This window comes from Mixophyes fleayi, chromosome 3 (assembly GCF_038048845.1).
Source record: "Mixophyes fleayi isolate aMixFle1 chromosome 3, aMixFle1.hap1, whole genome shotgun sequence".
In the NCBI taxonomy this organism is placed as follows: Eukaryota; Metazoa; Chordata; class Amphibia; order Anura; family Limnodynastidae; genus Mixophyes; species Mixophyes fleayi.
Window position 1 is genome coordinate 88,846,949 of NC_134404.1, and position 27,589 is coordinate 88,874,537.

A 27,589-nucleotide genomic window follows, 5' to 3' on the forward strand; every position below is an offset into this window, starting at 1 on the left:
GTTTAGGGGTTAGCCAACTCCAGTTTCATTGTTAATTTTACTATAAAAATTTATTTATGCATTAAATAAATATTATTATTATTAATACTAACTACCAATTAGTACAATAGCTGTTAGAAAGATAGATAAGTTCAATTGTTCATCTTAAAAATTTACATTTTTCATAGTTTTTACCCTAGTTTTTATTCAGATTTGTTTAACAGCCTAATCTCATTTGATTGGAAGCATTTTTAAATCTATAGGCAGTCACTGCCTCACTGGTTATGGTATGTGCTATGAATTCAGATCGCTATATCTCATGTTTGTTACTGGACGCACTGCACGTAATTCAAGGTTAAAGTAAAGTGATTAGTTATGCATCATCAATACAGGTTATTTATTAAATGTTTATGAACAGAAGATTTAGAGATTGTTTAATAAATCAATCGATCTGTTTTATATCCATACAAAGGAATTCTATAGTAAAGAACATCTGATAGTTATACTAAGACAAAAAAAAGTTTCACAAGCTTAGAACAGATACCATGACTTCAGGAAGTAGCATGAAGGCTTTGTGTAGAAGTCCATGGTGGGGGGTGGGGGGAGGGGGGGGGGCAAAACACAGTCTTTGCCCACCCAACAGAAATCATGGGAGGGCAACTGTCCCCTTTCCCCCCCCCCCCCCGTTCCTACACCCCTGCATGTAATGTAGTAACCCTTAATATTGTAGATGTCCCTTGGACTCTGCTTACCTCGATCTCTCTATACATCCTGACATGAAAAAACAGCCAGTATTTAACTTATATGCAAAATAATAAACTAATTTGCACCCCTTGCATTGTAACATGGTTTGTCCAGGAGAAAACTTACTCCTTTTTTTGCCTTATTTTTCTTAATGAATCAGGCCCTTGATGTCTACTGTAATTCTATCTGCTTATTTGTACAGTGCACCCCTACAAGAAGCAATTTGATATTCCCTCCTTGTGACAGCAGTTCCAAGTTGTTTGCTCCAGAGGAATTGCTATTTTGTTGAGTTTTCAACAAACAAATTTTGTAGTTTTACATATTGCAAGCGCTGGCTTTGTAACCTACTTCTGTGGGTAACTTTATCTCATTAACACACCGTTATTAAGTCAGGTCACTGTGTCTGCTGAAGGATCTGCATATTAGTAATGTACCTTCGGATAACATTGTGAATGTTCATCAGTTCATTGAACTTCATCTATCACACAAAGATGACGTCATGCAGTTAGGTGTGTTCACTAATAGTCTATTCGTAAAAATCTCAGTGGCATTACACTACATACTACTAATAATGTTAGAAGGAACCTGCCTATATACTATTCTAAATTATCATCATTTAGAACTGTTGACTTGTAGTCCCTTTGTAATGGATTTGCAGTGAGTGAAAACACGCGTGGACGATAGGGTTAAGACCGTAGGGTATTTCTTAGAATTTACAAGATTTACTTAATATGCTGCCGATACCCAGATTCAAAGGTATGCAACATAGGACTCTCCAGCTCTTGTGTCATAGACTGGAAGGGCATGTTGGCACTTATAGTTCTACAACAGCTGAGCAGCCACACATTGCCTAAATCATGCCATAGTTAGCCAACGACATAATTTGGCAAACTGTCAGATTAATCAGAATATCTCACACCATAAGAGGTAGCAGGCTTTTGTGTAATATTTTCCTAACATTTTGTACTACAGCTATTAGACAACAAGCACTGCAAATATATGCACTACGGTTTACAGTTATAGGCTTTGTTATGTATCGTAATCATAGCACATTGACTGCCAGCGCTCTTAGGAATAAATTATTATTAGTGTCTATGATTACAATTGCCAATGAAAGGGGACTCAGGAGAAGAATACATTATCCTTGTGTCAAAGCTCTCCAACAGACTGTGACTTGCATAAATGGCTTGGAATTGAAACAAGACCATAACCGTGAAGGGGATATTTCATCCGCACAGACGCTGGGTCAGGATGCGCCTATGCAGACTGTTTAAACGCGTAGAATTCCACAGGAATGAATAATTTCAGCACCATGAGCTGTGGACAGCAGCCTGGGCACTGACTGAGGACGTGGGGAGACGTACGCTGAAACTGATACAATTGCTTTGCCTTGAAAATCCCCACACGAACACCACACATGAATCGGAAGGTCACACAGACAACACATCACCTGAAGCTTGGATACCCACCAACCCGCATGGTAATTGTTTGGCACTCGATGGATTTCTTTATATAACATATGGGATATTACAAGAATGTGGAAGTTTAATCTGTGAAACAGACAAAGCGATTCATTCAGCAATACGCAATCTGCTCGTTTTGCTTTCTGCGAGGAGATGCTAATCCGTGACATTATTACAAGCCCCCTTATTGATATTTTTCGGATTGTTACTACAAGCACATTCAAAATGCATTACTAAGTTGCGTTCCTGTAATCAGTTTCCAATGGGTATTCCATACTGTGTGTTTAACAGTAACGGATTGTAACTTTATGGCAAGTCTGAGCCTAACGTTTATTCAACAGGAATAATCAAAATTTTGGATTTTGCATTGTAAAGTGCGACAGACTACAGGGAACCAGAATGGTAAGTTTTCAAATAGTATTATAGATGTTTTGTATATTGTTGTAAAATGTAAAAAGGGATCTTTACCCCCTAGATTAAATGATGAGGATATTGGAGACAGCATGTATTCTATATACTTGATGTGTATACTGTGGTCTCTCTTACTGTTTAAATCACTGCCAACAGTATAACTATTAACAAATTCAAAAGGCATTTGCTCAGTGCAGCAAAATCGCATCCTGCTTTAGAATGGTAGTTTCACATTGAGGTCTGTAGCATTCCTAATATACAAATAGAGGAGTATATGATTAATTTTATCATGAGCTAAAAGAAAGTAACAGGGCACAATTGTAGGTGTTTCTTTGCAGCTTTGTGCTATCACAGAATATACACATGAAAAGATAGATTTCCCCTCCAGATGTGGTAGTAGCTTTACTTATGTTAGTAGGAACCTGTCTGTATGCATAGTATATGGAAGCTATTGCACACTATGTAGTTGCATTGTGCTCTGAATAGCATACATTAAAGGAATATAAACCTTTGTGATTTTTTGTTGAATTTGATGTAATAGTCTCTCTCCAAGGCAAGTACCTATATCACATGCATCATTGGTTACATATGCTCTGGAGTGTATCTAATAGTACATGAGATTGCAGAGATTGAAAACCCTTCTCTTGTGGGGGTGGGGCATACAGGCCCCACCCCCTCTGGAGGGTCATATTCTGACATTAGCTATTTATAAATACCAAAGTAAAAGTTATTTGCGACAAGATGTCACTAACATAAACAGATGATACATTGCATATTATTGCCCACCCTCTAGAAAGAGTATAATCTTCAATTTGTTCAGATTAAGACACTGTTAGATATACTGTGCTAGGCAGTAATTAACCAATGATGTAAGTTAGGTAAGGCGCACTTATAACACTTAAATTAAACACAACAACATCATCTCTTATTTCCATCATTTATTTATACCAGTTTCATGGTGAAACAGCTTTCCTATAGAAATAATGGTCATTGCTGAAGTACAACGGAGCTGATCTCATTGAAAATGTAGCATGTTGCTCTTAGAAATTTACCCTAAAGTGTCTATATATAGTCCCTGTAATTAAGAATATGAGTCTACTTTCTTTTACTTGTATAAACAAATCACATCTAGTTGGAAATCATAAAAAAATTCAGCCTGAAATTCCAGTAGTAACCTCAATGTCATAGTACAGTGTTTGCGATTTTGATGAAGAAATACATATATTCTTAAGTGCCAAATCTCTTTTGGGCATTGGAGGGCTAGTACAATGGTACACGATGATGATGATGACTATTAGTAGCACTATCTAGATGCTTTTGATTGTGTTTTGACCCACCTGATGGTGCTTATTTTATTCTATATTACTGAATATGAAGAGTAGATCATTTATTCACATCACTTAGTTGACATTTCATTTTCATTCAGGATTGAAGAATCTCTATGAATTTTTAAGGGGTAAACAATAAACGGATGTGGAGGTGTTGACATTTTATATGAAGAATGCAACATTCCCATTTATTAATAACTGTCAAGACCATATTCTCCTTGTGTATATTACATTATTATATTGTGTACCAATAGGGTAATGTGACTAGCACTGCTATCACTGTAATACTGCCTCATGGGGCATAAGTATCATCATCATCATTTATTTATATAGCGCCACTGATTCTGCAGCGCTGTACAGAGAACTCACTCACATCAGTCCCTGCCCCATTGGGGCTTACAGTCTAAATTCCTTAACAGACACACACTCACATAGACAGACAGAGAGACAGACTAGGGTCAATTTTTGATAGCAGCCAATTAACCTACTAGTATGTTTTTGGAGTGTGGGAGGAAACCCACGCAAACACGGGGAGAGCATACAAACTCCACACAGATAAGGCCATGGTCGGGAATTGAACTCATGACCCCAGCGCTGTGAGGCAGAAGTGCTAACCACTTAGCCACCGTGCTGCCCAGTATAAATACTTTTACTCCTGATTTGCTTCTGCCACAAATGTTACTGTTCTCCCCCCGATGTACGTAATTGGATTGTGCGTTTTTCCTTGTGTGTATCTTCTATCACATACATTCGGTGCGCAAATACCTCTGATCAGTCCCATTGTGTTTTGCTACACTTGGCCAGGATATTATTGAGATACTATTTGTACTCCTTAAGTACTCCAGTCTATCCTATTTACCTCAATATGGAGATTTTACTTTTATTTCTTTACAGAAATCACAGCATTGTATTTATCATGTGAAAATTATAACACTTCATATGTTGTATTATATTCAGTACATCCACTTGCTTAATTTTTAAGTAAGCCCTGTTGAATATCTTTGTTAATACACTTTTATTTCCTACCAGTATGGATTCATTAACACCTGCTTGAAGTCACTGGTTATCGAGAAATATGGTGAAGAAACATGGGATTTACTAAGGTGATTTTGTATAATATACTATGTATAGCCGAACGTATTTGCCTCTCACTGGTATATTCAGATGAGTTCCTGTGAACATAATGATTACATTCATGTCATAATGATCACATGTAATAGACATACAGCCCTCTAGACTTATATTAGCATCGATACATAACAACCCTTTCATTAATATCATAATTTGAACATTATGGGTATATATATATATATATATATATATATATATATATATATATATAAATATATATGTGTATATATATATATATTGCAATTTAATGCCTTAATACTCTGGATCAGTGCTATCAGGACATACAGATTGAAATTTGTTCTTAAGAGATATTTACAATGTATGTAGAAAGATTATTTAAAAGCATACCAGTGTTTTGTATAAGCACTGTTGTACTCTGTATAGTTTTGTTAGAGGAATCCATCAAATAATTGCTTGTGCTACATGAATCATGATCACTGAGCTGTGAAATGATTGTAATGTTGTGATAATAGAGCTTACTAAATAGATGAATACTGAGTAGATGCTTGGTATATTTAGAGATGTATAAGAAGAGTATTTCAATGTCCATATAACTGAAGTGATGTCACTTAAGAGAACATACAGCGTTAGAACACTACATACAAAAGACCATATTGCCTCTTGATCCACTTGTCTGTACACATATTAGGAAGCACTTCCCTCTTGTATAACATTACTCAATCTGAAAGTGCTCTCTGGTTGTAAGTCAATAAAGGGTAATAGAAAGAGCTAAACATTGACCCAGGTAGCTGACGTGTCCTATGATAAAAATAATTAACCCAGGTAGCTGACGTGTCCTATGATAAAAATAATTAATTTTATTTGGCTCATTATTTTATAGATGTTGTTGAATTCGTAGCCATAAAACTGTGATTGTAAATGTGATAATTATCTTAGTGTAATATAGAGATTGAGTTTGAGACAAATGGAATGACGCATCAGAATACAAGATACTGTGTTGTCATATTGGCTCCTCCCAGTGACATACAGTGTGGTAATGCTTGGAATGGAACTGTTTACACAACACTATCCACTTGCTCTGCCGTTATTTGTATACGGTATGAGAAGGATACCATTTAGTGGCCTCTAAGGCAGTAGAATGGTTAGGTACAACCCTGGCCTTCTAATCTTTAGTAAATGCCTTATTCATAAGTGCAAATTCCTTTTTCTGGTATGGCAGGGGGATGTGAGTAGGGGGATGTGAGTAGGGGGATGTGAGTAGAATGTGAGGCATTACATTTATACTGGTAATTTACTGCCAGTGCTTGTGCGATTGAAATAAGCACTGAAGGAATTTGGTCAGCTCCTTGTAGACAACAATGGCAATTTGTGCTTCCTCTACCTGCTCAGGGAATTGAGAATGTAAATGAATTCAAACTGCTTCCCTGTGTTTCTGGGCATACAAATCTATTTAATAATGATAATTGAATATACTGTAAGCCTAATTTGTTTTATTAATTTACATTTGTCTGCTAATTTATATTTCGAACAAGTCATAAATCTATTTGCCAACAAAATTCATCCATGTTACTTCAACAGAACTAAAACTGGAGTACAAGACACGTTTATGACCTATGAAGTGTACAAAGATGAAATCACATTGCAGCTAGTTGAGAAAGCTTGCCAGATGCTGGGTAAGTTTGCATGTACAACAGGCTATAATATGTGTACTATACCAGTAAATGTCTGCTATAGGACATACAATTAATGGATATAAAAATGGATGAGAGGGATATTTTAGATCTGCAATGCCCAGCATTACCTGTATTTAAAATAATTATTGTAATTGCACAGAGTGGATGTATAAGGTGACACTAAATGGCACATATTCTCAAAATCCAAACTCTTCAATACAAACCCTAACTAAGGCACTTTATTATGTCATCAATCGATCAAATATGATCACATCTCCACCTGAGAAATGACAACTAGGGGCTCATTTATCTCCTGCACATTATTGGCCTGATTCAAATCAGAAAGTAATATAAGTACGCTCTGCCTAAACGGAACTTGCTGTATATTAACAGACAGAACAGAGTGCAGTATGCGCACATATATATGTGCAAAATAAGGTAACATCAGAACACATAGAAGAAATGTGTACATTTAATACATAAATCAAGATATTCTTAATGCTACTCTACATACAATGCGTTTTTGTAGTCTATCTCACTTGCATACACATGTTCTGTGCTATTTAGTGCCACGCATATGTGTACTTTTCCAAACCAACTCTATGCTGTGTCAGTCATCACTATCAGTGGGACTTATACCTGCCTTGTTAATGATACGTCTAAAGCCAAGCGTACTTAGGGTAAACCCAGGACTTGAATCGTGCACATCTGCTTTGGCACGTCCTTACTGTACATTGCCTACATTCGTCTGCCCCTCCCCACACCCTGTTCTGCCCTTCATGTTATAAATAGTAGTAAGTGTCATTTGCGTTCATTAGTGTAAGGTCCGTTTCTGAGGATGCGTATAGCCATTTCATGCAAGATATGGCACGCAAACGAACTTACGTCTGAACATGAATCAGACCATGTATCCACATAGCACAGCTGGCTACATCTTTCTTCATGGACTGACAGTGCTCCATACTATGGATTCCTATCTGTACACTTGATCTCTCTTCTGCTGTACGGAGGACTCATAAAAGTTAAAACATATCTTTTTCCAAGCCCTTTCAATGAAATTTAAAAAGGATTTATGCCACATGTGTAATTGAAATCCATTTAATTAGCAAGTCATTTCTTAGTCATTCATTTGTAAAGTTGCCTGATGAAGGGGCCTCTGTGCTCTGAAAGCTACTTGCACAATGAAACCTCTAGCATACTTCCGTTATATTGATGATTTGCTACTACTCTGGACTGGCTCTGAAGATGAGCTGCTGACTTTCCATAACAACTTCAACAAATGTCACTCAATCATTAGACTCACTCTTAACTACTCACGATCTCAGATACATTTCCTGGACATGACCCTATACAATAAAAACAATACTATACAAACATTAGTCTATCATAAACCTACAGGCCGCCCAGCATATCTGAGATAGAACAGCTTTCACCCAGGACACATAAAGAAGTCCATCATTTACAGCCAATCCCTGAGATACATTCAGATTTGCTCAGATAGTGAAGACAGAAAACAACACCTGGTATCACTGAGAAATACATTCCTACAACAAGGATACCATCCAATAGTTATAGATGAACAGATACACAGGGCCACAAGGATCCCAAAGAGTAGTCTCCTGGATTACAAACAGAAGGAGGCTAACAGCAGGGTGCCCCTAGTGGTCACTTACAATCCCCACATGAACATCTTGGGGAAAATTACTGCTGACCTTCAACCCGTATTTCAGAAAGACAATAGACTGAAGGAAATATTCCCAGATTTATTTCTCCTTTCACACAAACAGCCTCCAAATTTAAGAAATCTCCTCATTAGAAGTGCCCTCTCATCAACATCAGAGACTGGCACCTTCCCTTGCAAAAACAAAAAATGCAAAACCTGCACCCATGTCCTACCAACAAACACAGTCCACATACCCAACACACAACGGGACTATAAAATCACTGACTCCAATGTGGTGTACATGATACAGGGTACAAGGTGCCCTGAGGGAATTTACATTGGAGAGACCAAGCAGAAACTACAATCCAGGATGAATCTACACAGGCACACAATAAAGAAAAGTCTGGACACGCCTGTGGGTAAACACTTCTCTGGACCAGGACAGAGTATGACAGATTTAAAAGTCCTAATACTGAAAGGTCTTTTTAAAAATTAGAAAAATCTGGGAATTTAAGCTGATAAGAACAATCCAGTCATTGACACAAGGGCTCAATCTAACACCTGGATTTATGACCCACTAGTTGGACACACTTCACACACCACAGCAAAGTGACTCCAGATCTCTGAACTCATAGGACTTTACACTTCCATCCGTAACGAAAACCTCAGTTTTATTACTTTATCTCTTCTTAATGATATATTCCCCCCACCCTGTACAAATTTCTTGATGTAACAGCTCTTAAGTGTTGTGTCTGTTTCTTAGTCATTCATTTGTAAAGTGGCCTGATGAAGGGGCCTCTGTGCTCTGAAAGCTAGCAAATAAAATAATATTTTTTTTGGTTAGCCAATAAAGGTATCACTCCTATAATACTTTTGTTTTTTTTCACTCAAAAGTATTTAACATCACATAGTGCAATATATCACTCAATATATCACTCAATATATCACTCAATGTGATTACCTGTGTAAATAATTAGTGGGTCTCCCGTTCTTAATTCTTTTGCGTAAACTTTTTCATTGGTTTTAAAAACAAATACATTCAGTGTTCGCAAACAAATAAATAGGGTATGTAGAACGTAAAGCTCAGGATACAGTTACTGGTGAGGCAATGTGATATACAAAATATTATTTATCTTGAAAGGCCCAAGTAAAATTCGAGGAGGAAAGGAACCTGAATTATTTTGTAAATATAAGTAGACATATTTGTGTGAGCTCCTATGGAATGGTAGAGATAGGCATTCCAATAAGGTTATAGAGAGGCACAAATCCTGGGAAGGCTACCAGACCATTAAAAAGGCATTTAACATCCCTCTGGGCTCAGTGCTGTTTATTATACAGAACTAGAAGAAGTATCTGTTCTCTCCCACATAATTATAGCCTGACAAATATCAAATGGTTAAAACTTTGTGAAGGCAGAGGGAAATTACATTGTGGTGATGAGGAGGGTCATCACACCAGGACAAGGTGTTGTCATCTCAGTTCCTCCTTTGGTGATATCCCCTGCCTCCTTGGGGCAGCACGGTGGCTCAGTGATTAGCACCTCTGCCTCATAGCGCTGGGGTCATGAGTTTAATTCCCGACCATGACCTTATCTGTGTGGAGTTTGTATGTTCTCCCCGTGTTTGCGTGGGTTTCCTGCGGGTGCTCCGGTTTCCTCCCACACTCCAAAACAATACTAATAGGTTAATTGGCTGCTATCAAAATTGACCCTAGTTTGTCTGTGTGTGTATGTAAAAATGCTTCCAATCAAATGAGATTAGGCTGTTAAACAAATCTGAATAAAACTAGGGTAAATACTATGAAAAATGAAAATTTTTAAGATGAACAATTGAACTTATCTATCTTTCTAACAGCTATTGTACTAATTGGCAGTTAGTATTAATAATAATAATATTTATTTAATGCATAAATACATTTTTATAGTAAAATAAACAATGAAACTGGAGTTGGCTAACCCCTAAACAGTGACAAAAAATAACATAGGATTGGAAGTCTTTGTATATCTACAGTCACTGTTACAACTGTCGTAAAAGGAGATACCAAACGCAAGAAAAAGTGGCTCCAAACCCTATATTAGTCCATGACCTCTTGCCCCCCCCCCCCATGAAAATCTTCATTCCTACGCCCTGATTACACGTGACTGTAAGCTTACATGTTCCAGGTGAATGACGAACCTACTGCACTGGTGCATACACAGATGTATGCATGAAATGGCTATAGGGGTGGGTGCAGTTGTGACTGGCAATGTGTCCTATGCAATGAGGCATGGCCTCCTTGGATGTCACTGTATAATGATGTGTACGTGGAGCAGCTCCAATTCCCCAGGATATAATACTATATTATATACTGTGCGGGTAGATTAGGAGGTCCTACATTAAGTACCAAGCCACCACACCTTAGCTACTTTAGTGCACTTCACCAGAAATGAACAGATGTAGCTTGTGAGCAACACAGTGGCCTAGTGGTTAGCACTTCTGCCTCACAGCACTGGGATCATGAGTTCGATTCCCGACCATGGCCTTGCGCCCATGCAGCACAAATACAGAAGCCCACTCCAGAACTATAAGGGGAAGGACACTCTGGTAAGATAAATAGTGAAGGGCAGTTATGGTTTCCAGCAGCTCAATGCCTCAGTGGTCTTTTCTTACTCCATCTGAGATGCAACACCGGTATCTGCACAGAAATATCAGTCACCATGAACTGCTTTATTTTTGGCAGCTGATAATGCTACTGCCTTACAATAGCCACACACACATGCACCATCAGCTACAATTGTTATTCCACTACCTTATGTTTCAAATGTTCCCTATATTGTAAGCTCAATTGGGCAGGGCCATCCTTACCTTCTATTCCATGTGAATTTATGTCAGCTGTTTGTGACATGATCCCTGTAATGTACAGCGCTGCATAATATGACGGCGCTTTGTAAATAAAATATAACAGGTAATAATAAAGTTTAAAACTACAGCCACACTGCCCTCATCAAACCTCCTCCATAAACTTTGTTGATGGACAAGGGGTATTACTAGAAAAGCTACTGCGAGGACAACTTGGCCATTCAGGGTCTATTTCATCAAGGAACACAAAGTGAACGCAATTTGTGTTTTTTATAAATTGGACGGAAATTGCACACAGTTACCCTCTTATTCAAGTACACATATATCCGAATAAACATATCTAGTTAAATACGGGTGTAAGTACACTCTGCCTATATGGCACTTGCCATATGGAGTCAGACACAACACACTGCTGGATGCACACAATGCATATCTATATATAAAGTCCCATCACAACGCACAAATAAAAATATATATTAAAGATATTAACAGCTTTTAATAATGTTTCATTTCCCTCCCCATGAAATATATATCAGGATGTTCTTAATGCCTACTGTACATAAAATGCAATTTTACATTTGCTCTTCATTGCTCTGGTATGCATATGCGACTGTCATCACTATCAGTTGGCACTTACACCTGTCCTGTAGCTGGTGCCAGTGATATGGGTAAAAATCAGAAAATCAGAGATGCCCGGAGCTTGAATCGAACAGATGAGCATGCGCTCAACTTTGGTTACGCCCTTACGTACATTAACTAGGTGCATATGCTCCTTCCAACCCCCGTTCCACTGGTAGGCTGTTGGAATGTCCATTGCGTTCAAAGATGAATTGCATGCACTTGCGTTCACTGGCTTATAGTCTGATTCTGGGTATGTGCAGTGCAATTTTTTTGCAAAATACATCACATATTAAGATTTCAGTTCCTTAATGAGCTACAGAAGTCCAGGGCTGCGATGGAAGATAATGTACATGGTTCAAACATCCCCAAGGAATCCACAGAAAAGCGGGGTTTTTTTGGAGGGTCAAAAGGAAGAATCCCTGGATTGAAAAATCCCTTGTCATTGCTTATAAAGAATATCAGCCAGGTACCATCAATCCTAGTAGTTAAAAGACAAAAACAGCAACAAACCAAGTAATCTATTTAGCAGTGATTAATAATAAAATATATTAAACAAAGTGAAAGGTGAGCCCAAGCTGAAATCTATTATTTGTTATATAAGTGTATTATATATTAACATAACTAACTAAAAGAATTAATAGTATCACAGATTGAGGATAACACATGTAACCCCCTGTCTCAATTCTGCTTGATGTCCCGTTGGAGCCTTGTGGGATAAGGCTCCACTGGATGTATGGCACATAAAACATTGATGATTTCTCCTTCCACCCCATAGGAGTGTGAGTAAAAATCAGCGATGTTTTGGGTATCATAGTAACTGGGCATATGCCCAGCGGCGCGTTGCCCAAAGCTCCTTCAGGACCAGAACACTCTCCTATGAATCCAGAAAACCTCTCTTACATAGAGCTTCTCTCAGTCATATTAATAAGTTCTATTCCCATCAATTGTACATTTTTTTTATTTATAGGATGATGTCAAACAAAAATGTCATGGGATACTATGTATTGAAATCTTATTTAAAATGTTTCTACAGTGTTCAAGAAACCTAACTTTTAGAAGTCATTTTGTTCATAACATATATTGGAGATGATAGCTGTACTCCAATAAATAAATGACACAATGGGCCTGTTTCATTAAGAAAAGTAAATCAAAAGAAATGAGTAACTTTGCACTTGGGCAAAATCATGTTGCGTTGGGGGGGGGGGGGCAAATTTAAAATGTGATGACAGATTTATAGGTGGGGTAAGGCATGTTCTAGATCAAATTTAAATTTCAGTGTACAAATAAAGCTATCAAGTGTTTGTGTGCAACATGAAAAAACAGCCAGTATTTATCTTATTTGCAAAATAATAAACTAATTTGCACCCCTTGCATTATAACATGGTTTTGTCCAGTAGAAAACTTTTTGCCTTTCCTTAATGAATCAAGCCCAATATATTTACTAGTTAAAAATTGATATGTTTTAAAAGGAATTTTGTGTGGTGTTTGAGTTAAATTAATTTGTTTTGTTCACTTACAAGTAATACTCGACAGCTTACCACAATGAAAACACCCCAGAGGTTAGGGGGTAATAATAGTGCCTGAGATAAAATAAAGTTTGTATGAGATTTAAACCTAAAATAAACTGGGTACCAGTATAATTTTAAGGGTGCTAGCTTTATGATGGAATGACGGTCAGCTCGTAAAGGCTTATATAATTTGTGAAATTTAGGAATGGAATAATATTTATGCACAATTTGTTTGATATGATGAGACCAGGCTTATCACAAATAGATAAGGGCTACATATTAGATTGCTCAAATAACAAATCCTCTCTATCAAGTCTAAGTGAATCTGTATAAGCTGTCTGTAATAAATCAATAAGATATTTCTTATCTTTAAAAGCTTGATGTAAATCTTTAGCTTTTTTATCCAAAGTAGAGCAATTCCTCTTCGGTTGATGTAATTGTCCCTTAGGGAGATTAATGAGCCATGATCTGTGATGGTTGCTATTAAAACGTAGGTAGTTGTTACAATCTGCACTCTTGTTGTAGGCCTCAGTATGGATGTATGTGATGGTAGGACCCTCATGTAACTCCTACGCACTAGCCAGTGACAACCACTTTATGCTGCCTGCTTGATTAAGTCTGGTGTCAATGAAAAAAGTCCCCATAGATAATTCTAGGGAAGGACACCCTTCCCTCCTATCAATTACCTCCTGCCTCAGCTCTGTGCTGCTCTGCACTTCCGGCTCAGGGATCAAGGGACCAACTGAGTTCCCCACTCCTATGCACAGAATTTACTGTTGGAGCCTATAATGCAGACTCAAATATAATTATTATATGTAAAAATATAACCCCCTGTTCTAATTCTGCTTGATGTCCTGTTGGAGCCTTGTGCAAAGAGGATGTATATGACATTCTGTGACTTCAAATTCCATGCGATGTCTGCGGTCACACAGCAGGGAGTTAATTAAGCTTCTTGCTGACCTCAGACACCACACGTTTCTTCTTTTCTATTCTCTGAACACAGAGTTCAGAAGAGATAGCAGACAGGCGCCAAGCCCTCGAGCAGCACATGGTCACCTGCATCTTAAGGTCCCCTGTAGACCCTATAGTACCTTCCTTTGCAACCCAGCAGTTACCCTCTTGGCTGCCACCATCAATTACTTTCATTTCACACATCCTCCAGCTGAGTTACTTTAGTAATTGTAGTTACTGCTTCAGCTGTTCTTTGTAAAGAGGAATAGCTGTTTAAAACAAAGGTCTAGTTGAATGGTTTTTTGCTTTCTAAACAGTATACTAAAATTCTGCATCACATGACAACAATAATCATATACCTACCATTCACCACCTTATTTAAAAAATCCAAATGATTCACTGTTACTGTGAAGAATCATCTCAAAATGAACAAATAAAAATATCAAGGCGCTCATTGCCTAAATGCGAAAAATACATACTTCAATATAAATGTTAAAAGCACAGAACCTTGTTTGTACAAGTTTGCAAACATATACATAGGCCAGCCTGCATGATAAGGCGTCACTGGATTAGTATAATGATTATTGCAAATTATTTGTACAGTTGGTGTTCATGATAATGGATCCCAGTAGCTGGAGTCTGCACAGGGGTAAACATTGAAATTGATTAGGAAGCACAAACAAAATTATATCTCTTGTAGGTGGCAGCCAGGAGTAAACAGAGAGACAACTCTGACCAGACTATGTACAATGCTAACAAATCTGTATAGAACATCGGGAACACTTCCCAAGACATAGAACACAGGGGAATGGTTAGTTGGCAAAGGACTGTAACAGGATTAGCCCCAAAGGTTTATCCAGAGTAGGGTCAAGGACAATGCCAATGGTCTGGTACACAGAATAGCCAAGAAATAATCTGCAGGCATAATCAGAATTGAAATCAAGGTATTAGCAGGCACAAGAGCAGAAGAGTAAGCGTGATCAGCCAAATTATTGATACACAGTGGACATCAAGAGCAAACTAACGTTAGATTCTGGTGCAGGCAGTATAATCTGGCTCGTTGTATAATAATTTGCCCAACCTTTATGAGCGTCTGACCATGGATGGATTGCAGATTTCCTTTTCTACTTCTGTAGAGATCAATTGGAGGTAAAAGCTTTTCTTATTTAATCTTAAAGGATTGTTATGTACCATATAAACACCATTAAAATAACTAAATACATGGTTATCTGGTATGATTATTGCACTTATCATTACATATATTTGAACTGTAATCATGTCCTTACCCTTTTAATAAATATATATTCTATGTCTAAGCTTTTTTTTTATAATGAAAATACTTCCCCGTCTGTATTCCCTTCCTAGCACAGTACTTCTGGTTTCAGTTATATGTTCTATGTTGTATTTGCATTGCTAATGAATCTGGAATCTGTATTCTCCTGAAATTCTGACTATATAATTAACTGTTCCCCAGGTGTTTCACCGGAGGCTGTTCTGCAGCAGTTTGGAGAGTATTTCTTTGAATTCTGTAAAAGGTCGGGCTATGACCACATGCTGAGGACACTAGGTGGAAATCTGTATGAGTTTATTGCTAATCTGGATGCCTTGCACAGCTATTTATCACTATCTTACCAGGTGAGACATTACCAACACTTGAAATAGATTTAACCCAAGCACAACAATAAATATGAGGACTGAGGTGCAGTTAGTTTATTTAGGAATTGCTGAGTTCTAGGTTTCAGCCTTGAATTTGTCTTCCTCTATATTTACATTAAGTCAGGCACTTGTTATAACACTTATTTATAGGGTAGCAGGTAGGGCTGTAGTAATAAGGTTACTTTATAATCCCTTATTTCTGCCATAACATTTTCTGCAGTTATGGATTTAGGGTTAGACTGGAAAGGTGATTTTTTTTGTGAAAGTTTCAGAAAAATCTGTCCAGCCAATCACAATATAGAACTATTTTTAAGAAAAAAAAAATCAGTATCTACCTAAAAAAATCCCCTATAATAACATAAAACAAGTTTTCAGTAGGGACAGTGGTCAAAAAGAATTTAGAAGTGGCGGTATGGAAAATTTATGTGAATGGAAATTGATAGTTTTACAATGAAACCACTAAAAGAAGTAGTGGTATGGTTTACCAGCCTATACCAACCCACTTCCACCACTGAGTGGAGATATTAAAAAATAGTCCACTGCATGAATTGGGGGAGGAAACTGTTTTTTGCATCAATGACGCGGCCGCATCCCCTGTAATATGATGCGGCCGCCTGTGTGCCCCCAGGCCATCCCTTTCCCAGCCCGCGCCTGCCCCTGACCACATTCATTCAGCTCCCGTTTCACTATCCCAATACCGGAGTGGTCAGAACGATTCTTTTATTAAATAAAATCATAATATAAAAATATAGTAAAAATAAATTTCTTTTGGGTCCATCAAACACATTCATTATGGGACGCATTTAGAGTTGGGTGTATTTGCACTTGGATGCATGCAGGAAAAGACGCATCAGTGCCAAATGCGACATGTATACATCACAAGTAACAAGTGTGTATACTTATGCACTATGATCTATGTTAGCGTAGAGAAAGCATAGAAATGTGGCAAAAGTTGCATTACGGACTTTGTATGCAATATAATAATGTAACGAAGTCACATGAAGGCAATAATATATTGACACCCTGATTAATAAATGCAGAAGCTGCATGTTTGATATAAAGTATAATTAAATACAAACACAAATACAAAAATCAATTGGGGATCTAAATTACTGTCGTAGGCCAAATTGAGGTAACAACTAATGCGAAAACAGGACCTTGACTTCATATAATGGCCACAGCAATGGATAAAGTCCTATCCGCTAGCAGATGGAATGGTCATCTGTTGTCTCCTTGCACCAGACCTCCAGCACCTGCAAGGGGGGGTATGGGTACTTGTCCTGACAGGTGTATATGCCTCTGTGACCAAGTCTAAGTCGCAATTACATGAACACTCCCTTACTGTACTGACCCTACACCTGTCCTCCACTCACACTCGTTCTGTCCCTCCAGGCAGCAGAAATGTAAGATGCAACAAAATCTGCATATGGGTGTATGTGTCGGTGCATATTTTACACAGAAAAGCAGAAGCACATCCAACTCTATATGAGCCCCTAAGATCTTAAGATGGCTACTTTTATTGTCAATAAACAGCACCTTATATGTCTTTGAAAACATTTGCACAAATATATATATATATATATATATATATATGTATATGTATATCTCATGACTAAACTTCATCCTCATAACAATATTTGTAGCTTTACAAGTATGCTTTCCGTAATGACAATTACTTTAATGGCAATACAAACAAATATAAATGACGTTGATAAAAAGAGAAAAATACAAGAAATAAAACAGAAAAACTTTTTCAAATTTTCTTTTACATCACAGATATATTATTTATTTATTGATTTTTAAATATGATGCATCAGAAAATATTAGTTGTGGAGGTAACTAAGCTTAATAACAGGGCCACCCCCCCCCCCTCCCATACTCCACTCCCTTTGATCCAAATAGAGCAAAGAGGGTCTTCTGAATGTGTTATCAGAAGAAGCTTCCACTCTGTTCTATTAAGAGCAATGTGTGGAATTAGTGAGGGTGTCATGGGAGAGCAGGGGCGTGGAGGTGTCTGGAACCTGGCATTGCCGGGTCCCCCACACCTCAGGGCCCCGTAGTCACACTTCATGCACCCATGACAGTTATGTCCCTGCACCTCCTACTGTGAAATCTAGGAATATTAGAAGTCAGGTGCGTTCCATGCCCATATAACTTGCTGCTCTGAAGGATGCTTTACTAATGACAAATCAAATGTTTGCATGTTTATTATAATGTTTGATTAAATCTATGTTTTTATTGAGTTTATCTTTTTTAACTGTAACTTGCTGTGTGTCTGTTTATCGATGATAGCTGTTGTTTGGTGGGCTGTGGTGGTCGGGGTCAGCTGCAGGGTTGTGAATATACTTGTTAGGACCCTGGCTGGGTATATTAGGAATTATGCCATTTTAGGCTGCAGTAAGATGGAAGACTGAGGAATGGAAAGAAGCACACTGTATGAACAGCTTGAAATATATTGAGTCGTGGTCACTCTCTGGCATGTATGAGGCATATCATGAAATTGACAATGTAGTGAGAAACATTGTTATATCTGTAACATAACTAGTCACTAAAGACAAGGATATTTTCACACTTTTGTCTAACATTATAACACCACTTATGCATTATATTCCAGATAATGCACTCCCTACTGTAAAATGTACAAGGCAAAAAATCGGAGATGACTTCCAATATCCTTATATTTCAAAGTAGGAAATGCATTGTTCCTTTAATACATAAGTAACAGTGTCACGAACATGCTCCCAGCTGCTGTGACTTTGGGGTGTTTGCTATATGAAGTCACACGATTCCAGCCCGCAGTCTCTCTTTGCCTATCACACAGGATATAGACCTACTGAATCGCCCCCAAACAGTGCTCACACCTCACACACTTCAGGTTTGCCACCACCTATTGAATATGGGCAATAGGACCCCAATATAATGTCCCACACTGGCACACATGGCTTCTAGCTGCTCATAGACTAGCAAGACCCACACCAGCAAGCAAAGGGTTAACTCTTCACACCTCCAGACTATTACACAAATGTAAATACAAGCACGCACAGCTTGTTAATCAAATGTATCAACAAATCACACACTGACAAGGACGCCACATATTAAATTATAGATTTAATATACAAATGCACAGGGCATACAGATATAAAAAAATAATGAATAAACAATGAATTGATTGACATAACAAGCAAAACAGTTTAAAATAAAAGGGGTTACATTCAGAGTAGCACTTACGTGAATTGCCTTTTCTGGCCAAGGGATATTGGCTTGGAAGATGGACAGCTTATCAATGTGAATTGATTTCCCAAAAAGTCTGACAATTTGTTTTACCTGGTCTCAGCCTTTTAAAGACACTTCCACACCTCTTTCTACCCCCAGGGGGTTGTGGCCTGTGACACTTTTTCAATCACCATTTGCATGTTGTCTTATTTACTACTCAATTCTACTATGTGACCTAACATTTCTGTGGAGCGTCACACAGACCCAATTTTATTATTAATAAATACCTTCTGACTTTGTCCATCTTTTGATACCAACCATGGATTTTGACAATATGATATACCTTTCCCAAAGATATGTGATTTTATCTGTTCCCGGATACCATCCATACCTGTCATGCACAACCATGGTGTGATATCTGCTCCTCAGTATGGACTGGAACACGGATTTCCAAAATTTGAACTATGAAGACATTTTCCTTTTGAAGCTCCTATTTCTATATACCTGTATAGGCCTTCAAAATGCTGCCTTGGGCTGCAAGGTGTCCAGCTGTGACCAGCCCCACAAGGTCTATTCAGGAGTCCAAAAACTAGCTTCTGTCAAGATATATCTAACAGCAAGAGCCCTTTGAAGCTGCTACAGGTGACATGGTTATCTTCTCACACTGGGATGTACAGTGCAATCAAATACACACACAACAGATTTGCTTTCTACACATTTTACACTTTAGCTAAACTTATCAATGGATTCATTTGCTATAACATATTTACACTGCAGTTATGACTTATCCATTATAAATAACTATAAGTTCTTTATGTTCACGACAAACAGTTTACTATTTTATTAAATTATGTTTTCTTATCATTACTCTTTTATTTATGTATTTCTTTTCTTTTGTTAAATTAGAGAAAATGTAGACAGATTGTGCTGAGCGGTGGTATGGAGTGGGGTTGGGTGGTAGTTACGCTTCTTGGTACCATCTCCGGTTGTATCATAGTTAGTATACTTTGTGCATAGAAGTGGAATGTGGCCGATAAGCAGTATTGTTGAAACTCAGTGTATGAACAAGTATGAAATATATTGTCATGTTTGTCATTCGTTGGCATGGCTGAGATATATCCTAATATTATTATATTTGTCACTCTTTGACATCACAAGTCACCAACAATATATTTCGCAGTTTATGGAAGTATAAACATGTATTATATAATAATGATATATTTTGTATATGTACACCTTTTATCTACAGGCCATGAATGCCCCTTCTTTCAGGGTAGAGATGAATGAGGATGGCTCAATGCATTTGCATTACTACTCAGACAGAAGAGGTCTGTGTCATATTGTTCCAGGTACTGCAATACAATTCACAGGCTACAGAATGTGGGGTCATCAAAATGTAGGACATCTGAAAAGTGGAATTTGATAACTCATCATACACTAAATCTTATCGGTAGAATTAATGAATAAAATGACATTTGTCTATTAGTATATACTATACTAATGCTTTATTATGTTGGTGTAAGGGAGGTAAAATTGTCTATATCATTTGGTATGTCAGGCAATACTTTGCTAGCATTCAACTACTTCTAGTAATTATAGAGGAAGACTAAATGTCTGGGTAAACAACAAATAAAATGATTAGATTACTATATGAAGATGGTCAAAATGCAAAAATAAAAATGTAGGGGAATTCCTGTCCTCAGTTGAAGTCATGGACTGTTTTGTCAGTACTTAATTTCCAGCAAAGTAAAATGCTGCAGGTTCCCAAAGTCTAATTTGTGTCATCCTCCAAGACCTGGTCGGCATATTTTGGTGCTGTGCAAATGAGGTCTTTGTACATTTGGGTCTGTATAAAGTGGCTGGTAATCCAAAAATGTGTAATGAAGTGTCTGAGCAAAGTGCCTGTCAATAGGGTATTTCCTGGTATAATCATGTTGAGGGGCACAATGGAGTCATCATCATGGGAGGTGCACTAAATATACTGGAGGTGGGATTCCCAAAGCTCCTGACCGAGCTGGGTCCTATTTGACTTAAATCCTGCTCTGTGTTTAGTAACCTCACAACATTCCACAATACAAACAAAACTGACGAGAACGTTCTAAGAAACAAATGTATACAGTTACAATGTGTGTTTCTATTCTAGGTATTATGGGAGCAGTAGCACTGGATTTTTTCAAAACTGAAATTTCTATGGAAATAATTAGTCAATCTGATGAAGAAGAGAGAACAGGGAAGAAAGAACACATTGTTTTCCTTGTCACTCAGAGACCCATAGTTCCACCGAAATGCTCCAATAGACCGGCTTCCCAAAACGTCAAACAGGTTTGTTCATTACATCTTATATGTTTATTTTTTGTTTGTTTTTTATTGAGGGAGATGCTTAGAGGGATACAAACTTGGACCCTTCCAGTCTTGAAAAAATCCCAGCCTATCACCACCAGGCAGTGCTGTTTACCCTTCAGTTGTCTATTTAATGGGTATTGTGGAAGTGGCCTGAAGAATATACTGTAAAAAGCATATGTAAAACTTCTGAAAGCAAAACATGTTCGTTTGACAACAGCAGAAGAGCTGCAGGTAGAAGGCATACTTCACTGATATGTTACACACATTATAAAATATATTGGAACACAATAAACTAAAAAAAAAAGTAGATTAAATCGAATATACTACAACCCTAACATACAGCAACATGTAGATAATTTAGGCGTAATAACTGTAAAGTGCTACGAAATTTGCTGGCGCTATATAAATAAATGACGATGATGATAACATAATTTTCAAGCTACATGTGTTTACATGATTTCTTAAGTAATAAAACGAAGTCTACTAATCATACAAAAATAAACTAATGGTAGATTTTGTGTTAATATTTAGGGCCCTTTGTCTACTATTTAAAGAAATGTTCATTAATATAAAATAATGGTACAGACTTGCTTTGTTGTAAAAGTAATAAGAATAGTTCAGACTTTTATAAATCCCCATCATGGAATATGAAACGATGATAGTAGAACATGATTAGGTGATATGAGTATACTCCTTAGACATTAGGCCAAATAAAATATGAATAGAACATGATAGAATAGGTATATCAGTAAGGTTCAGTTCTTAAAATATATTCTTACATTGAATAGTGCTTTAATCACAATAACAGCCCTGGTTGTATGTTCCTAATATACAGTTATATCCCTGTGCAGACATCACACACATCAGAAGTAAGCTGTATAACCAAAACCTGTAAAAAACAGCTTCTAACAAAATTAGACCCCAGTGTGTGTGTTTGTGAAATGGAGAATTTAGATTGTATGATCCAATGAGCTGATGTAAATGATAAATACAATTATTCCCCTACCACAGGTAAACAAGCATTCAAGGGCAAGAAGCTACAGATTCTGTTCACATTCAATGCTGTCATTTTATCATTGTTGCTGCAGAGAGCTAAGACGGAAAATGCTTCCATTGCCTGTTATATACTCCTGCCTACTCTATCGGAATGTCTGAGAGACTCACAAATATTCGGGGATTTCTCCCTGACTCCCAGAAGAGTAGGCCACCCTCCTGGATCCTGCCTTTTCTTCTTGCAAAAAGGGGTGGGGTCATGTCTTAACATTTAAAACTATTGTGGCAGAATATTACAATTTCTAATTCTGTACTTCCTGTAGTTGACAATGTCTTTTTTTATTTGGACATCTGCTAACAAAATTTGCTTGTTCTGCAAATCATGTTCTTTAATTCCTGAAAGGTAGAGGTTTGTCAAAAGATTATTATCGCTTTCATTTAGGCTTCCTGATGAACAGAATTATAAGTTAGGTTTACAGTTATTATTATTAATATCTTTTATTTATAAAGCTCCAACATATTTTGCAGTGCTATACATTGAGGGGATTTTGATACATAACTTATAATGACATGAAATAGAAGGTAAAACAGGTCCTGCCCAAATGAGCTTGCAATCTAAGAGGGGTGGGAAACACTTGATACATAAGGTAGCAGAATAGCAATTGTAGCTGCTGGTGGGGAAAGTGTGTGGCTACTGTATTGCAGAAGCCTGATCAGACACCAATATTAAACCATTTATTGGCAATTAGCACTTTTGTGCAGCTTCTGGTGGTGTGGTTGGAATAAGGAGAGACATTGGAAGGTGGCGTAGTACCGCCCGTACTATGTGTAGCTCCGACATTACTCGGGTCCAAAATGACAATAAAAAGAATTCTGAATGAAGGTTAACATGAAGATGAGTGTGTTTGTGTGACAATCAGCCATGACATGCAGTGATCAGCATAAATATTTAAAGTGAGACTATCACAGCTCACAATAACAAAACATTAGCTTCAAGAACTGGCTGTTCACTTGCTACCTAATATATCCCACTGCTTGACAGGTGCCATTGTATCAAGTGGGTTTAATGTTGTGGCCGATCGGCAGGGCCGGATTAAGGGAATGGAGGTCCCTGGGCTAAGCGGGCCTCCATTCCCCCGTGAGTGCCCCCCCCCCCCCCCCCGGCACTTACCTCCTTCTCTGGCGCACTGTACACTCTTTACTGAGGAGATCTCATGAGAGTGAGACTCACGAGATCTCTTCAGTAAGGAGACTACAGCGCGCCGGAGAAGGACCGCAGTGAAAGTGCTCAGCAGCACTGATCGCGCCGGGGGCGCCCCCACCCCCAACCGGTCAATACTGATGCTGAGCACTTTCAAGGGCCCCCTGGATGCCATAGGCCCCTGGGCTGTAGCCCAGTTAGCCCTATGGTTAATCCGGCCCTGCCGATCGGTGTGTCTATATATATATATATATATATATATATATATATATATATATATATATATATATAGATATAGATATAGATATATATATATATATATATATATATATATATATATATATATATATATATATATATATATAGATATATGGGTATGTATGGATATAGGGGTATATATGGATATAGGGGTATGTATGGATATATGTGTATATATGTGTATGGATATATATATATATATATATATATATATATATAGTGACATAATCAGGGGAATAGGTACTATCACCTGGGGTGGATGGCTTTGTTCAGCAGAAATAAATCATGAAAATGCTGGATTTCTGGTATAATAGACCTCAGTCAGTTTTTTGAGCCTCAGCAAATAAGCAAAACATAAACAATAGCCTTGTACAACACTGACCTGAAAAACACTAAGTAAACATTCCTTAGAGGCCCTCTCTCAAGTCTGAGATCTTGTGTCCCAGACTCAACACCAAACAAAGGTTATTTGCTCACCCTGGGCAGGTTCTCTCAGGAGGCCTCTAGCCTCCTCCCCAGGTCTGAGAGACCGAGTGATTAGGGCTGCAACTCAGGGAAGCTTTTTCCCACAGAGCTAAACAATATCCCTGCTGTTAGTGTATACAATGCAGGAGACCTGAGACAAATATCTCTGCATTAATCCATTGACTTTGTCAATATATACATATCTGTGTGTGTGTGTATATATATATATAAGCATATATATAAGCAAAATAATACAAAATAATATGTGGAACAGCTGTGCCAGTATAAACAACAGTAGATATATAACTTAGAAAAACTACATACAGCATAGAAAACATATCTTTGTAGCAGAATTGTATGCACTATACAAGGATTGAAAATACAGCAAGCTTCGCTGAAGACACCAAGCAGCAGGGGGCGCTGCAAGCTGCTGACTCATTCTGGCATTCCGGCAGTTCCAGCTTTTAAGTTATCCTATAATTACCATTCAATTCTAGGAACACCATTAAACCATATCCTGCTGTGCCGCAGTCCTCAAGGAGAGACAAATTCAGGTTATTGTTTTCTGGGCCACTATTTATTCAGTAGCTTTTAATGGCTAAATCTACAGTGCATTGCGTAGATTAACAACGTCAGCACTCTGATTAAAACACGTGTGATGAGTAAAGAACACATTTGAGTCTTTACTAAACTGACTGTCTATAAATAGAACTAAGGCTGGTCTTCTGCAGGTAAAGAGAGTAGCAGTGTGCAGATTATGTGACCCAACATGTATTTTGACTGCTGAATGCAGGCTTCTTCTTCGGACATCATATACAACAAATTTATTGTTATTGGCAATATGAGAGGGCCTGTGGCCATTAATATCCAGTGTATCTGTTCCGCTGGTGTCAATGATTCCAGAAAATGTTCAGAATAAACATAGCTCATCAGAAGCCCATTATGAGTGGGAACAAAAAAGTATATCTCACTTTAATACACGGTGTAACATTTACCTGAGCAGAGATTGCAGGTGAGCACAAGATCCGAAGGAATCACGTTCATTCAACTACAATATCTATTAATTTTAGTATTTCATTGATGCCCCTAGAGCGCCTAGTTTAAGTAGCGAAAACAGCTAATTGTTCATTGACTGCCTTTCTCCAAAGAGCAATCTATGCAACCAATATAAGGTATAGAATAGATTGCAGAAAGGATTAATCTACATCACACTTTTACCTTTTAAACAAAAGTACAATAGGGCAATAGGAACTGTACAACTGACCTGAAAAAATAATTATGCGAATGGGATATAATTACTAAACTGTGAGTTTGAAAAAGTGGAGATGTTGCTTATAGCTAACAATCAGATTCTAGTTATCATTTATTTAGTACATTCTACAAATTGACAGCTAGAATCTGATTAGGCAACATCTCCCCTTTTTCAAACCAGCAGTTTAGTAAATATACCCCTATGTGTTTTGAAAGGGTGGGTCATCCCCATTGTAGGTATGGAATGTCTCCTGCAGGAAGAATGCAAATGGATCTACAGGATAAACTCTAAAAGCTAAATGACAGACATTACTTTTCGTTTTAAATATATTGCTATATTCACACAACATTTTTTTTTTTTTTTTGTCCCTTCCCAAAAGTGTCGGTCTGCATTGCTTATTTTGTTTGTAACTACCCACTACTGTCATAAAATTGTCATAGGTTTGTAGACATGCACACCTCATCAGATACATCATCAAGCTTTCAGTACATAGTTACAAACTTGTAATAATATACAGTGTGGATATTAGCATGCCTTCAGGCACTGTTGGGTGGCATTATGTTACCCATGCAATAAAGCCAGTTTTGGTCCCTTATCCAAGTTGGTACGCTAGCAGTATGTATTTGCTTTGTAGATTTTATCATTGGGCTACCATTATGTCTACAGTTATGTATCTGCACATAACTGTAGGAGGTGGAGATCTAGTTCATGTTTTGGCATCCAGTTAAAATATGTAATTGATTATATTTAATCATGTGCCACCCTGTCTGTAAATGCAACTTATAACTCTATATCACCATCATCATCATATATTTATATAGTTCCAATTGGGAACAAACAGTAATAAAACAATGAGGGGTAATACATACATACATACATAAATAAAGGTAAGAAGGCCCTGATGGCAAGCTTACAATCTATGGCACAATGGTTTGATACAGAAGCTCTCTTGTGTGTTCTTTTTTTTTGGGGGGGGGTCGGGTGGGGGGAGGGAAACCCCCCCTGACAATCCTGCGTGCGCCCCTGCCTAGGGAGATTAAGAGGGTGCTAGAGGAATATTATAAGCTTGTCTGAAGAGGTGGGTTTTCAGAGAACGCTTAAAGGTTTGAAGACTAGAGGAAAGTCTTACTGTGCAAGGGAAGGAATTCCATAAAGTGGGTGCAGCCCAAAAATAGTCATGTAACCAAGAATGGTAGAATGCAGAACGATGTCGAGTTGGAAGATATTTTGAGACAAGTGAGGAGATGTATGTCGGTGCAATTTTGTTGATGGCCTTGTATGTAAGTAGAAGAACTTTATATTAGATTTGTTGTAAAACAGGCAACCAATGTAGAAACTGACAATGACTCGCAGATGTAAAATGATTTGCAAGGAAAATCAATCTAGCTGCTGCATGCAAAATAGATTGTAGGGGATTGAGTCTGATTTTGGGAAGACCAGTAAGGAGGAAATTACCATAGTCGATGTGGGATATGATGACTACATGAATTAAAGTTTTTGCAGTGTCTTGTGTGAGATATGTACGTATTTTGTAAATGTTTTTTAGTTGTATGCAGCATAATGTAAATATAGTGTTGATGTGGGGAACAAAGTATAGTTGTCAGTCAAGGATTACACCTAGGCAGCGAGCTTGTAGGGTTGGATTGATGGTCATGTTGTCAACATAAATAGAAATGTCAGGCAGGAAGCTTCTATTGTAGGGTGGGAATATTATTAATTCTGTTTTTGAAAAATTGAGTTTGAGTTGGCGAGAGGACATCCAAGATGAAGTGTCAGAAAGACAGTCATAGATAGATTAAATAAATTTGTGAATCATCCGCATAGAGATGATACTGAAATCCAAAGGAGCTTATTAGTTTTCCTAGAGAAGTTGTGTAGATAGAGAATAGCAGAGGACCTAGGACTGAGCCTTGTGGTACTCTAACTGATAAAGGAAGC

At 37.7% G+C, this 27,589-nt stretch overlaps 1 protein-coding gene across 1 annotated transcript in view; it reads left to right on the forward strand.

The window, feature by feature from the left end:
* Positions 1-2,484: 2,484 nt before the first annotated feature.
* The window catches only part of LOC142143792 (guanylate cyclase soluble subunit beta-2-like), a 51,734-nt gene continuing 26,629 nt past the window's right edge, over positions 2,485-27,589 (forward strand). The window contains exons 1-6 of the mRNA XM_075201940.1: positions 2,485-2,588; positions 4,955-5,028; positions 6,596-6,690; positions 15,745-15,905; positions 20,389-20,488; positions 21,283-21,452. Of these exons, the coding sequence (XP_075058041.1) occupies positions 2,586-2,588; positions 4,955-5,028; positions 6,596-6,690; positions 15,745-15,905; positions 20,389-20,488; positions 21,283-21,452 (603 nt within the window). The 5' untranslated portion in view covers positions 2,485-2,585. The remainder of the gene's footprint in view (positions 2,589-4,954; positions 5,029-6,595; positions 6,691-15,744; positions 15,906-20,388; positions 20,489-21,282; positions 21,453-27,589) is intronic.